The sequence below is a fragment of the Phalaenopsis equestris genome, unplaced genomic scaffold (genome assembly GCF_001263595.1).
Source record: "Phalaenopsis equestris unplaced genomic scaffold, ASM126359v1 Scaffold000545, whole genome shotgun sequence".
NCBI lineage: Eukaryota > Viridiplantae > Streptophyta > Magnoliopsida > Asparagales > Orchidaceae > Phalaenopsis > Phalaenopsis equestris.
Window position 1 is genome coordinate 58,307 of NW_018164985.1, and position 12,869 is coordinate 71,175.

At 33.4% G+C, this 12,869-nt stretch overlaps 1 protein-coding gene across 2 annotated transcripts in view; it reads right to left on the reverse strand.

Annotated features, from left to right (window-relative positions):
• Positions 1-742: 742 nt before the first annotated feature.
• The window catches only part of LOC110029073 (dual specificity protein phosphatase 1-like), a 28,011-nt gene continuing 15,884 nt past the window's right edge, over positions 743-12,869 (reverse strand). The window contains exons 4-6 of one of the 2 annotated variants that reach the window (XM_020731192.1): positions 7,393-7,538; positions 3,699-3,756; positions 743-1,234 (exon numbers count right to left, since the gene is read on the reverse strand). In XM_020731192.1, the coding sequence (XP_020586851.1) occupies positions 3,719-3,756; positions 7,393-7,538 (184 nt within the window). In that variant the 3' untranslated portion in view covers positions 743-1,234; positions 3,699-3,718. Of the gene's footprint in view, positions 1,235-2,808; positions 2,855-3,698; positions 3,757-7,392; positions 7,539-12,869 lie in introns of those variants that run through there. The other variant, XM_020731191.1, reaches the window with a different exon arrangement.

The following is a 12,869-nucleotide window of genomic DNA, read 5'->3' on the forward strand; positions in this document are numbered from 1 at the left end:
CATTACATAATTTATAGCTAGAAGAAAAGTACTTTAAATGAAAGGATATTTAAACAAAGTTAAATAAAAGGATCTATTTTTAAACTAAAAGTTTAAATGTCGTATGATTTTTCAGCATTTTATCTTCGATTCTACGATCAACTTATCTCATAATATTATGTCAATTTTTAAGAGAAAATTTACTTTATCCTTTTAATTTACGAATATTTTACTAAAATATTGCACGAAGTTTTAAGATTTATTACCAAGAAAATCATAGGCTTAAAACATTTGAAATAATTCCATCAGTATAGATCATATATTTAAATAGTAGCATTCTCTATAGTTAAAGAAGATGTAATACAAGCATCAATGCGATAAGATAAACATAAATTGTTAATATATCTTTCATGATGGAGAGAGGAGACTTGAGATACCAAAGTTGTCATCCAATGATAGTAGATGATTGTTTTGGTCACTAAATAGGATGGGAGATGTGAGATAATAATAATAACAATAATAAATTGGGGTCAATTCTTAATAGATGATGATTAAGCATCAATCCTTGATTAGCATTAAGCAACTGTCATGTATGGATGTCAAACATTCTGGCGGATAGCTAGTGGTTTATTAGGTTATTATTATAATACGACAGTCAAGATAAGATTCAAAGGCATTAAATCTAGGGAGATTTACATAAATATACCACTAAATTCTTCTAATTTTTCATATATAACAGCTTCAACTTTAATATTGCCTACATGCCACCAAATTATTCCCCATTCTCATGTTCATCACTCTCGTAGTCGCGTTACACATCCATCAACTATCGTTACCGAAATCTCGACAGTCTAAATTTTCCGGAGATGGTGGTGTACAATGCCCCGAAACACTCATCTTTCACGATGGCACCAAACATATTAGGTTGCAATATTTAAGCAGAATTTAATCTAAATCCTGCCAAACATAAGAAAATGGCATCTTTAAATCCTACAGGTTCTTAATTTTGTTTTTCCTCCATTTGGTCTTGAATCCAAGATCTAGTAAATCCGGTAGAAGACCGATTGATGGGATTTAGAGGAGTTGATTGGTGGGAGGAAGGAGAAGAAAGACGAGGGTTACCTTCCCCAATGATTTAGGAAAGGAAGAGCGCACAAGTAAGCGAAGGATGGAGTTTTTGAGGTCATTGTCCGCCGCCATCTCACCGCTAGCTTGCAAGCTCGCCGTAAAATCAAGGCTGTAGAGATTACAGTAACTGCAATCAAGGAAAGGGTGGTTGGGAATGCTAAAATAGTGATATTTCTTATGTGATAGGAAACTTTTGAGTCGCATAAATATAAAAATCAAAATTTAAGTGTATAAGAATTGGATGGCAATGTAATGCCCCAAAAATAATTAGTATGCCTCTTAATATACTTCTAACATTTATAAACATTCAAATAATACACAATTCATAATCTATATATATACATATATATATATATATACATAATATATATATATAGACATCTCAAATTTATTAAGCATTATTTCTGGTAATTGAATTAATGGGCAACAGATAAGATGACGCATTGTACTCAGTAGCATGCTCATTTTATTTTTAGCACATACAAAGAGGCATAATGTAAATTCCAAGCTTTTTAACCCAGCGTGAGTTCAAATGTTTTGATGTAGCACAAGTGCAATATGAAGAAAGATGGATGCAAACTCAATGTAAATACAAAAATATTGAAGATAGTGCCGAAAATTCAATAATGTGTAGTGTGTGAGGTGTAGCATCTTCATCCATGTACTTCATCAGAGTTGTCCGTGTCTCCACAAATCTAAATTCAAAATAAAATGTCATAGAGACCTATCAAAATTTGATTTACAGATAAATCCAATTTCTTTCCTGGTCAGTAAAGGGGATTCTTATTTGTCTTAGGTGGAAATGCACTAACATTAACCTCCTAAATCACCTAAAATATTTGGTTTCCATTATCAAAATCCTCCCACAAACCTCGAAAAATTCTATTTTTGCCTTGAAACTTTTTTTTTTTTTTCCGGGCAAAGTTAGTGCTCGAACCCACCACATTGAAATTCTTCACTTTGTTTCCAACCAAGGTGCTATTGTATTTAAACACGCTTCAAAACTTCAATAAATGTTGTAGTTCGCTCTAATCACTTGAGAGATGCCAAATGAATAAGTTACTTGCAAAATAACATCTACACCCCAAATATTCCCTCAAACAACATAAAATTTATTTGCCATCGATCGCATTCCCCTTCCATTAGTCAGCTAATTGTCTAATGCTCGCACCAAATGCATGATCACCCCTTGAAATAACATTTGCATCATACTTGCATCTTAAAAATATAAACAATTTTTAAGATGCATAGCATGCAAGTAAATTGATATAAACATATAGAATAAATTATCAACTAATCAAATCATTATTAAATGAGCATTTTAACAAGCTATTTTATTGGATAAACAAACAGGCGCATTCACAAACATAAATGAACAAATGGACCAATATTCAAACTTATTCTTCTAAATCTATTTTTTAAATTTTGTTCAACTTTTCAATTATTTAAATAAATGATCTTTAAACAAACTACATGTGAAGGAGCTGAACCTGGATATATAAGTTTGTTTAGAACTCCACAATCTAAGAACACACTTTCCTTACGCTTATTTATACTTGCTAACAGTTTAAGCCATGGAAAGACTTGCAGATAAGATTTACAAATTAAACAGTAGCCAGTAAAAAGCAGATATTATTTTATTTTCAAAAGCAGAATTGTTGTTCTTTCTTTTCTGTTGTTGCTTGTCGGTCCTTTCTTTTCGAGAATTTGCTAATTATATAAGCCAGTCCACTTAGAGGATAGAAGCCTGAAAATAACCGAAAGAATCTTTACTACAAATATTAAATGTTATTTCAGCACAATGAAACAGTAAAAACAGCCGTTACTTTAGAAATTGAACAAACAGCCATCAGTGTTTGCTATAAAACTCAACTCCATAAGAGAACAATTCTTGTTTTTTTTGTATTTTTTTTGGAAGATTTACACACATACCACTCAATTTCTATGTATTTATGTATCTAATACCTCAACTTTAATTTTTACATGCATGCCACTTTGCTTATGTATGAAAATGTGTATTTCACTTTTTAAAAGTTAAAATAGTGGTATTTTTTATGTGATATGAACGATTTGAGTAGTATAGATGTAAGAAGTAAAGTTCAGGTGTTAAATATATAAATTATAGGAATTGGGTGGTGTATATGTAAATAAATTTTTTTTTTTCAAGAATAGAAATCTAAAATAGGGCACAACAGCAGTTCTCGAAAATTAGGGAAAAGTTATTTACAGATAAGTGGAAATAAGAACAATTCCATGATTTGGCTAAAACTTGTCTCTGTCCAGAATTAAAAAGCATGCCGTTTGAGCTATAACTCTTCTTAAATCCAAATCCTATATTATCCTGGCATTAAGAACTCAACTAAAATCATTTTCACAGAAGTGGGTGATGCGCTTGGCTTTAACAATAATTCGTATTAAATACTGTTAAAATTTCCACATCAAATTTACTACAGCTGAAAATAGCCAAGACTGAGCATATTTCATTTTGATCAGAAAGAATTTGAAGATCAAAAGATGACAATGTAATCAGAGGACTAAACCAGAAAGGTCCCAACTAACACGGAACACGGTAAAAAGGCTAATTAGTTTACCTCAACATTCAGGTCCAACATCAGCTGTGTATTTGTTCAGGGACCTTGTTTACTAGCTCTGTAAGTCGACCAAAACCAAAAATTTTAAAAATTGGTAATAGAAAAGATTTAGCACAAACTAACATTAAGAAACATGGTACAAGATATGTTTCGAATCAGCAAAATTGCATATGGGAACAAGAAAACGGAATAATAGATTCTGCGTTGAAAGATATTCACGGAAAAGCATGAAAAAAAATGCTTATTTCAAGTTTTTGCGTTCATTTTTATCTTTTTTTGTTATAAAGGAAAAGAAAATAGAGAGGAGATTTAGTGGAAGGGAGGACGCCACAGGTGGCTGATGAGGTGTTAAGGTAAGCATCAATGATATGAATATTTCGACAGCACACATGTGAAATCATTGATGTTAATAAAAAAAAATCACCATCTCACTACTCTTCATGAGAAAATCAAACAGCTTTCAAGAAAAAACTGAAAGATTATATTAATAAGATTTCCAGGAAGCTTACGCGATCCAAGTGTTTGCTTAAATTCGACTCTAAAGGTTGACTTGTCGCTTAATTTGTAGAGATAAAAAAAAGTCAAAAAGGTCATTGGACAATTATTATTGAGATCAGTTTGGTCTTGAACTACAATTGTGTTCCATTTAACTAATGATTATTCAAATCTAATCCAAAATAATTCCCAAAACAATTTGAATCTAGTCATAAATAATCCAACTTGAAATCTATTTTGGATCATAATTAACTAATCAAGGGATTAAATTGAGCACAATTACAGTCTCGGTCAAAAATTGACCCGTATTAATAGTCTATGGAACATTTTGGCTTTATCTTTAGATGGCGTGCACATCTTTCAATACACTTGATAGAATTGTCGGTGCACATGCACAATGCATTTGCATGTTACTCGATGCATTTGTGTGCTCATCAAAGTATTTAAGTAAAATGCGCTAAGGGCCCACACAAAAACAGCATGCATCCTGTTGATGAGTCTCAATTTTGAAATAAAGTTTGTGAAGCTCACAATAATTGCATGTTGCTTGAGGCAGGAGGAATTCGAGTTCACTTATTTTTAGTTCGTGCAGCATTCTCTAACGTTAAGTTTAAATATTAATACATTTGTCAAAGCAAATTCGGACAATTTAATATTTGTAAATGAACATGCATGTTTCTTGATGTGCTTACATGATTCATAAAGCCTTTCAATTGGGTTGGGGATTTGCTCTTGCCTATAATAAGAAACATAAAAATCACCCAGATTTGAAATATTTGTGGGAATGTATTCTCATCAAAACATCTCAAAGTATCATTTTAAGCTTTTATCTTTACATTATGTTCACTGGAATGTATGTACAGATTCAGTTGCACATATTTGCAACTTATTTTCTTGTTATGCATTTAAAATGATGCATTTTGTTGCTTAAATTTAGTCTACATGAGTGCTCAAATATACCCCACAATGGCCTTCCATTGCCTTTGAATAGGGTCTCTCACTTGAGTCATTTTTAAATGCAGCTATAATTAATAATTCTAATCAATAAGTAAGGTTATTTCATGCTCATTAGCAAGCCGTTGAATCCCATGTAAATATTTGTTTGAGTCAGATCCTATTGTCGTGACATGTCACATCTTGAATGCTCAATTTTGTTCTTATTTCATCATCAGGTTTTCTCTCTTTTTCATCATTATTTCTTTTATCGCATCATAGTCAATTTTAAACAGCTATAATTCATAATTCTAATCAATCTTGAAGTCATTAAGAGGATAATTCATGCTCGTTAAACAGTTGAGTCATTTTTAATCGAACTCACTTAGTCATTTTTAAAAGGTAGCTACAATTCATAATTCTAATCAATCTTGAAGTTAGCAAGAGGTCATTTCATGTTCCTTAGCAAGCTATTATGACATGTCACATTTTGAATGCTCAATTTTTTCTTATTTTATAATCTTGTATTTTTTCTCATTTTCATCATTACTTTTTCATCACATTCAAAATTGAGGACACAATGTAGAAATAGGATTCATGTAGCCGACACCACTTAGTGGGATAAAGGTTTGTTATTGTTGTTGTTGCATAGTTCCAAAAGCCGCTTTCAATACACCATTTTGTTCTTTGTAGGTTAATTTAGAAATTTGACAAGCCTCCACCAGCACAGGACACAAGGTTTTAAATCAAATTGGATTGGCCGAATCAACTCGTTCAATTGTGAATCAGGCATTTGCCTTGTCCAGGTAGCCTCAAGGGAAATTTTCATATCAAACTAGTTAAAGCTAGCATGAACTGCCGATCGAATCAGCAAATCGGTGAACCAATTTTGATTATATAGTGCCTAATGGTCACAATTATTTTTTTAATCGCCTTTAATTCTCAATTAAATAGTTAAAATTTTATATGTATGGTTTAATTATATAAATTATATTAAGTTAAACTTATAATTATGATGTTTTTGTATTTTATATTTAAATTATTTAAAATATTTTAAAATTATATTTTATATTTTATATCGAGTGATTTATTAATATTTATATCTAATTTTTTATTCTATTTATCATTTTATTATCAAACAAACTTGAACTCGAATTGAATTATGCTTGAACTTAATTAAAAAATTAAGCTCAAGCCAAAGGTGGCTTGAGTTCGAATCGACTCGTTTACCTCTCTACTTATGTTCAAGTTTTGATTATTTGTTTAATTATTGTACAATTTAAATAATATTAAAATAAATTCAATATTTATTAAATCATCTCGTTGTACTTTTAAACATTAATTATCTCATTCTTTCAATTCAATAGCAGTTCCAATTTTCACAACCTTTGAGGCATCTTCGATGAGTATTAGGTATTTCCATCATGCTTAAAAAAACATACATAATCAGTTATCTAAAATATTAACGTGTTTAAACTACTCCAATTGTTGTTCTGAGGCTCCTGCTTCGCCCTAAAAGATGAAGTATCCACAGCAGAATTTTTATCAAGTTTTTTTACAACCTATTCTAGTCTTTTCAAGTAGAGATCAATTTTGAGAACACATTAACCAACTTTATGAAGTTTGTGAGTATTTTCATGCTGGAAGATCGTGGTGGAGTTTTTTTTTTTTTTTTTTTTTTTTTTTTTTTTTTTTTTTTTTTTTTTTTTTTTTTTTTCCTGGTCAGCTGTTATTTATGCTTCATGTAGTCAATGACATCTGGAAGCAACCATAGCCATTTGTGGAGAGCAGCATTTTGTTCTCTGATTTGAGCTTGGTTGATAGCAAAGCAGACATGTTGGATCTTGGAATAGAATGTCAAAAGGGATTTGGCAATTTTTTTTTATTTTTAAATAAAGTTATATATATATACATCAACTTCTCGCACAATTGAAGTTGCTAACATGAAATCAATTCCATTTCTTCACCAAACACGAGGGTGAATTTGTAGACTTCCCCCATGCATCGAACTGAGCAATATATGTGTGCAATTTCAATATTTCGATCATGGCAATGCAATATATTTTACAACGATAGAGTTCATATGTTCTTATGTTGAAAAGTTGCATAATTTGTAACTAATATGAAGTTAAAATACTTTTCCCAATGTAATTAGCATATGATAGCTTTGAAAGTGTAAAGGAGTGGGCAAGAAAATGGAATCAAACGAAAATAAAAGTAAAATATTGCTTTAAAGCAAAAACAGGGCAAGCAAACGTATTATTACCTCTCAGAGACTTCTCATAATTTTGCAATTGCGCCATGAAGCCAGAATTAGGTGCTACAAGTGGTCTTTTACTCTTAACAAGTGAAAAGGCCTGCGAAAAACTCATTTGATGCTCCTTCATCAAATAGGCAATAGTAACCGTGACACTGCAAAATAAGATTTACTGATATATACCGCTAATGAATACTTTAATAAATCATACTTCCAATTAAAAAAATTCCAATAAAGATAAATAAGTTCACAAAAATTAAGAGCTTTAAGGATTGCAGTACTTTACTCAGTGCATATATTCACATATCAGATAAATAGTCACGATATAAAAAGTATCTTAACATCTCATAAATCTTTCATATGACACAGTATTAGTAGAAATAACATGATACAAAGAGCGATGCAAGTGCATGCCAGGGAAAACAAAGACTGCAAAAATCAACCACAGCAAGGTATACAATCCATTAAAAAATGAACAAAAAAAGTAAGATGAAGTTGGACGTGAAACAATTTATAGGGTCAAAGAAAGTTTAATAGAAACAGGAAAACCTAGATTGGAGAAGATTGAGACAAAAAAAAAAAAGTTATGGTTATTGAAGGGAAACTAAATTCTGGTGAGTTACACAAACTAACCATAACCAATTTGATCAAAATGTAAAAAAAATAGTGAACGTCGGTCCCTATACGCGCAAATCAATTTGAAGGCCTACAATCCACAACGCTCAGTGGCATTTATTTGCATCACATCCACTCTATCATAGTTCATCTGATCCATCAAACTAGTTACCTGATAAACTAGATTTAGGGTAGAATCGTTGGCCTCCATTTACTGGATTTGACGCAGAAGCATCTTGTAGAGCCGCAGGATGGGGCCTCCTGCAATCCTCCCAACCGTGGTATATCCACGATACAGCGGAATCGAAGAATTCAGCTATCGCGGGAGGGTCGTGATGTGTGGTTCTAACCAGTTATCAATTTTTGTACAATTTTTTTTTTTCCTTTCCTGATTTTTCTTCCCATTTCATTATTTTTAATTAAGGACATTTCAATTATGAGACTATTTATGCATGTATTTTACTGTTTTTTTAGATCTAGCTTGAATTTTATGTGTTGTAGATATTGTAATCTCTAATTTATGCTATAAGGAGTGTCGTATCATTTTCCTTTTTCAAGTTGGTGTGTCTATATCTTCTCGAGAACAGGTAGTGGATTCTCGTCATCGTTTGCACCTTTTTGTTTCACCGTCGACCCACTATTTTTAGTTCGAACAAAAGCCTAACTGCTTGAATTTATTGTCCGACAACAGATTTTGCCCCCAATCTCCTTCCAAACACAGTTGACTGCCCCCACCCTATTTCCAGTATCATTCCACAACTACCTCCCCACAGAACCCACATTTTAAACACATTCTAGAAGCTCTAGAACAATATCACCAAGTATCAAAGCCCGACAAACCCTAATTTTTAGGGATTTGTCATTCCTACGCCTACCCAAATATCCACATAAACTAAATCATCAAACAAGTCAATACTCTCTAACCATTCCTATAATAACTTCTTGTCTTAACATAAAAATTTCAAAATACAAACTTCCTACATTTGCCAAAAATTCACTCTGATACTTGTCATTAAAACCCTAAGCATTTAGCCAACTTTTGAACCACAAAAAAACTTTCGAACCACAAAAAAAAAATTCCTGAATCACCCACCTAGCCCTAGCGCTAGCCCTATCCCTAAACCTAACCCTAACCCTAACCCTGCCCTAAGACAATTTTTTTTTTTTTTCATCTCATCAAAACTTTCATTGGAAGGGAGACGTCATGCCACCAAAGATAAACCCTCAACAAGGTATTCAGGTGATCACTATGGAGAATAAGCAGCTAGAAATCCTCCAATTACAACAAAGCCTAGCCAACTTAGAGGAGATAATCCAGTGAGGTCACCCATAGCCATAACAATAACTCTCCAAATCAACGGGAGGGCATGAATCCCTTCCATCAAGAAATTTATAGTAATTAATGACCAATACTACAACAATTTTTAGCATAGAATATCAGAGGAGAAGACAGGATGCTGAAGTGAAGATTTACTTGTCCAATATTGGCAGTCACATAAATCCAAACAAGTTTATCGAGTAGCTCCAGACATTGAAACAAGATTTTAAACACAAAGATGTTCCACATGACAGAGGTTAAATTAGCTGGTATTAAATTAAAAAAGAATGCTTCCTTATGGTGGGAGAATCTAAAGTGACTTCGACAACATGAGGAGAAGAGGAAGATCATCACCTAACCTAAGATGAAAGGAAAAATGCAGCACAAATACCTTCCCCCGTATTACCGGCGGGATATATTAATAATACAGCCACCCTGGCCAACGAGATTCTTTTATAGGGTACACAACTGAAATTAATCAGCTTATGCTAAAATTTCAATTGGTGAAACCAAAGGAGCACACAATAGCAAGATATCTTGGAGAAATGAGATTGTTTATTATTAATATGACACATCTGTAGTCATATTAAGCCCTACTTAATGTATAGACCCTAGCTTTAAAGGTGCAGAAATAACGAGTCATTATGTGACGGCCACAACTTATAGGCAGAGTTACCCCCAGGGCATCAAGACTGCATCCAGTAGAGCATACAAGCCAACCCCGCCCCAAAACAAATCAATTTAGAGTGGAGAAAAAGTGGAGACAACCAATACTTCCAAATCTGAAGAAGTCGGGAAGTGTTTTAAGTGCCACAGCCTTAGACACATAGCATCTGAATGTCCAAAGAGAAGGATGATATCTTTCACTAAGTGCAGTGGAGAAGACAGAAGATGAAGATCTAGAGGAGCAAAACAAAGAGAAGTTCCAACTGCCCGCAGATGAGAGAAAGATGCTAGTAATCGGACATGTCCTTTAGAATGAGCTCAAGAGATAGCAACAATGGCTCCACCATAATATTTTTCGTACCCGTTGTACCATGAAGGGAAATATGTGTGCCATCTTTATAGATAGAGAAATTGTAAAAATGTGACATCTATACCTATGGTGTGAATAAATTGATTCTCATTGCTTAGAAGCTTTCACAACCATATTCTCTGACTTAACTGAAAAAATGGAGTAAGATCACCGTTGTCAGAAGATGTCTTGTGAAGTTTTTATTGGAGATGAGCTTCAGGAACAAGTATGGCGTGATGTAACACTTATGGAAACATTCTCAAAATTGTTATAGGTGTTCACCTAGAGGTGTCATTATTCGTGGCATGGAAGAATTGCCTCGAGGCTTAAGCCTCGTTACTGTGAGTGAGGCTTACACCTTTTTGCAATGAGGTGTACCCCTCAAGGCATTTGTGGCATGCATCATTTTTGTCTTTACAAAAGCAATTATAATAAACACTCCAATCAAACACAAGGCAACCCAGTTGAGAGTGGTCCAAAATGTCATTGTTTCAGATCAAGTTGAAGAGTCTTTGAGCCATTTTTGGAAGACTCTATGAAGTAAGCTGAGTACTAAGTTTCAGTTCAGTTCAACAACGCACCCAATGACAGTGATCAAACAAGAGCAGTGAGCCACAGCTTTGGAAATCCTCTTAAGTACTTTGTAGGAAAGTACATTAGACTATTAGATTGGAGCGTTTCCAGAGAAGAAAAAGCAACTCCTAGCCAAAGAGATCTGAGAGTGGCAAGTAGAACTCTGTGATGGGGCCTCCCGCAACCACGATCGCAATATTTCCATGATACCGCAGAATCGAAGAATTCCTCAATTGCGGGAACGGTTGAACCAACCCTTTATCAATTTATGCATGATTTTTTTCTCTTTCTGATTTTTCTTCATATTTCATTATTTCTAATTAAAGTCTTTTCTATTATGAGACTATTTATGCATGTATTTTGTAGTTTCTGAGAGTTACTTTGGGTTTTATGTATTGTAGAGATTGTAATATTTTGGTTTATGCTCTAAAGGGTGTTGTATAATATTTATTTTGCAAGTGAAGTGTTTGTATCTTGCTCAAGAATAGGAGATGCTCGTCATTTCACATTTAACCCGTTGTTTTTTGTTCGAACAGTAGCCAAAATGATCGAATCTCGCCCAACAGCAATTTCAGCTGCCTATCTCTTTCCAAACGTCGCCGACCTATTGTTTTCCGTCCACACTTCTCGTACCATTCCACAATTACCTCCTTATAAAACCGCTTTCTAAACATCTTTTAAGACCCTAGAACAGTATCAAGCTTTCCTCCTCTTCTTAATCTCACCTCTTTCTTGGCTTTTAATGTGAATACAATGAACCATGCTCGGACACCGACATGATCAGGTGCCTAACCTATTAAACTATGAACTAAGTCAATAACAAAGAGGCTGTGAAAGGGAGGGGTAGTATATATTCTTTTTTTTTATAGACTCGTGGATAATCTAGGAACAAGTTAGGACATCTCAAGATAGAGAATATTCATTATAGACTTTCTCCCTTTGCTGTTTTCTCCATCTACTTACTTTAGGCACAAATTTTCTTCCTGAATTTGATCTTTCAATTGCTGTAAAGCCATTTCTTAACTTTTTTTCACATGCAGCAAAACAACAGCTGTTTTCCCTACTGGTAGTAATGAAAACAGCCGAGCAAGATGACATAAAGCACCAACAGCCAACAGCAGAAAAGGCAGAAGAAAAATAAAAACGTGAAAGCCAAAACAGCAACATTCATAAGAGAGCATCCGCAGCAGTGGCTTATGCTACAGTACTTCGGGGGTCTTAAATAGCTAGAGTTACAGGAAAAGAAAACCCAAGACAACAGCTGGGGGAGTTTAGCTGGAGAAGGTAAAGAAAGAATGAGAAATATTTTTGGAAGAGTTATCCATCAAATTCGCTGTAGAATTCAGGTCTTTAAATAAGCAACTATAATAAACATAAAATTTAAGTACTCCTAAACAAACTCCACAAAAAAGGAACTGTCTAACTAACAAGCTTAACAAATTTAAACTATGAAATGATTACGCCAATTCCACCTAAATTAAAAATTTAGAAAAGACTTCATCCCAACAAGTTAAGAAATTCAAGTACATCCGGCAATTTGAATATTTGATCCAATAATCCCACTCCCAGGGCCTTATCTTCCTTGTATGATGTACAATAGAGAATCTAATCATGCTTATAAACTCCTATCAACATCTTTTTCAATATTAATGGTATGATCTAAGAATCACCGTCAATGTCACTTTCCATCAAGATACTAACCATTATTACTTTAGCAAACACGATGCCTTTAATCTTTCAACAATCCTATGTCCAAATTTTAACATTTAAAATTTTGAAAGTATGATGATTTCTCTATGTATAATTAAACAAATACCTCCCTTATATATATCTGAGATTCGATTCCCCCCAAGTGTAGGGTGTGGTACTTGAATTCTTAAGCGCATGAGGGATGGTTAAGGCTCGTATAATAGCCTCCAGCCATTCCTTTGAATATATATATATATATATATATCAAAGTAATTA